Source organism: Podarcis cretensis, assembly GCF_951804945.1.
Source record: "Podarcis cretensis genome assembly, chromosome: 13".
Lineage (NCBI taxonomy): Eukaryota > Metazoa > Chordata > Lepidosauria > Squamata > Lacertidae > Podarcis > Podarcis cretensis.
Genome location: NC_137182.1, coordinates 29,856,535 through 29,858,348, shown reverse-complemented (window position 1 = coordinate 29,858,348; position 1,814 = coordinate 29,856,535). Strand labels below are relative to the sequence as shown.

At 43.3% G+C, this 1,814-nt stretch overlaps 1 protein-coding gene across 1 annotated transcript; it reads right to left on the bottom strand.

Annotated features, from left to right (window-relative positions):
- Window positions 1–489: 489 nt before the first annotated feature.
- On the bottom strand, window positions 490–1,501 carry LOC307200165 (olfactory receptor 6N2-like). Its single transcript, XM_079948580.1, has one exon. It carries the CDS (start codon window positions 1,469–1,471, stop codon window positions 521–523), a length of 951 nt encoding a protein of 316 aa, XP_079804706.1. The 5' UTR covers window positions 1,472–1,501; the 3' UTR covers window positions 490–520.
- Between the last annotated feature and the right edge of the window lie 313 nt (window positions 1,502–1,814).

The following is a 1,814-nucleotide window of genomic DNA, read 5'->3' as shown; positions in this document are numbered from 1 at the left end:
GGCACTTGGGAAGACAGGCAAACTAATATCAGTCTACTGGAAGAAACAAAGTGTTGAAGCAATGATTCTCCAACATCAACTTCGTTGGATTGGTCATGTTGTGTTGATGCCTGATGATCGTCTTCCAAAGCAACTACTCTATACCAAACTTAAAAATAGGAACGGTGCTACATTTAAATTGGTACAATGGAGTATTAAGAGCTTCACAATCGTGGAGCATCCATGCTGAGGTGCAACATTACATGCTGATGATCGCAAATGTATGCCTAGGTTAATCTAGATATTACAAACATGTTACATGCAAAATTCCAAAGGGAGGTAAGAAAGTTTGAATTCTGTTTCTTCTTATTTGAATTTATCACACTTTTCCTTACAAGTGAAACTGTGGAAATATATTTTGTTAGACATTCATCTCTCCCCCCCCCCCCACATCATAATAATTACAGCAGCAATCACTGGGTGAGCAGGACTTTTGATTGTGGCATGACTTCCCGATGTTGCAAGAAGTTCAGAAACCACCTCATATGTTGCTGGCACATGGGAACCCAACAGTCTTTCTGATCACATCTCTGATTTCTTTGTTTCTCAGAGAATAGATGATGGGGTTGAAGAGAGGGGTAAGAAAGGCGTAGATGACTGCAACAATCTTGTCATAACGTCCCGATCCCATCCATGTCAAACGCATGTACATGAAGCTAACAGTTCCAAAAAAAGTAAGGACCACAATGAGGTGGGAGGCACAGGTGGAAAAAGCCTTCTGGCGCCCCTCTGAGCTATTGATCTTAACAATGACTTTCAATATCTTAATGTATGAAAGAAGGATGAGGGAGACGAGGGTCAGGACGATGATGGTGTGGAGGGCGAAATCCAACATGATGCTGGTCGATATGTCTGTGCAAGCAAGACTGATCACCTGGGGGAAGTCACAGAATATATGATCTATATGACTAGGCCCACAGAAGGGCAACCTGGAAGTCAGAACAATCTCCGGCAAAGGACACACAAAACCACACACACAGCATGCCAAAACTAGCTGGACGCAAAGTTTGGGCGTCATCTTGGTCATATAGTTTAAAGGGGTGCAGATGGCTAAGTACCGGTCGTAAGCCATCACCGCGAGCAAGCAGCCCTCCGAGGTCCCAAAGCTGTGGAAGAAATAGATTTGCAGAAGACAGCTGCTCAAGGAAATGGACTTCTTGCTTCTCAGAAAGTCCACCAGCACCCTGGGCATGGTAACGGTGGTGTAGAACACCTCCAAGGTGGCCAGCACAGCAATGAAGAAATACATGGGGACGTGAAGGCGAGGAGTGGCAGAGATGAGGCTGAAGATGAGAGCATTGGCACTGAGGATGAGCAGGTAGGTCACCAAGAAGATGGCAAAGAGGAGTATGCCATAGTCGCCCAAGTTGAGGAACCCATCAAGCTCAAACTCAGACACTGAAGTGCCATTGATAGCTTCGACCTGCATCATAGGTAGGCTAATCTAGAATAGGAAATAAAATCTATGTATGCATTAGACTTTCACTGCATTTCCCTGTAACTTGAAAGATACCACTACCCGAAGTTTGTAAGGGTCATTATGGCCACACAAATAGTATAGTACAGATGAATCTTTTTAACAAAAACTCCAGAATTTTGGGGGGAATCTGTGTGTCAATTACATAAAACCACATACTTCCATTCTCAGATATGATTCGGAAAAAACAGTGGGTTGGGGTGGGAAAGGAAGAGGAACATTTATTTTACTTGGCGCAGATTATGATATAAATATTTTGAATTTAAACCTACGTCGTTTAAGCCACTTCTATATCAAC

Bases quoted from the DNA above. Each gene is read 5' to 3' on its own strand.
- LOC307200165 (XM_079948580.1), bottom strand. From the start codon at position 1,471: ATGATGCAGGTCGAAGCTATCAATGGCACTTCAGTGTCTGAGTTTGAG.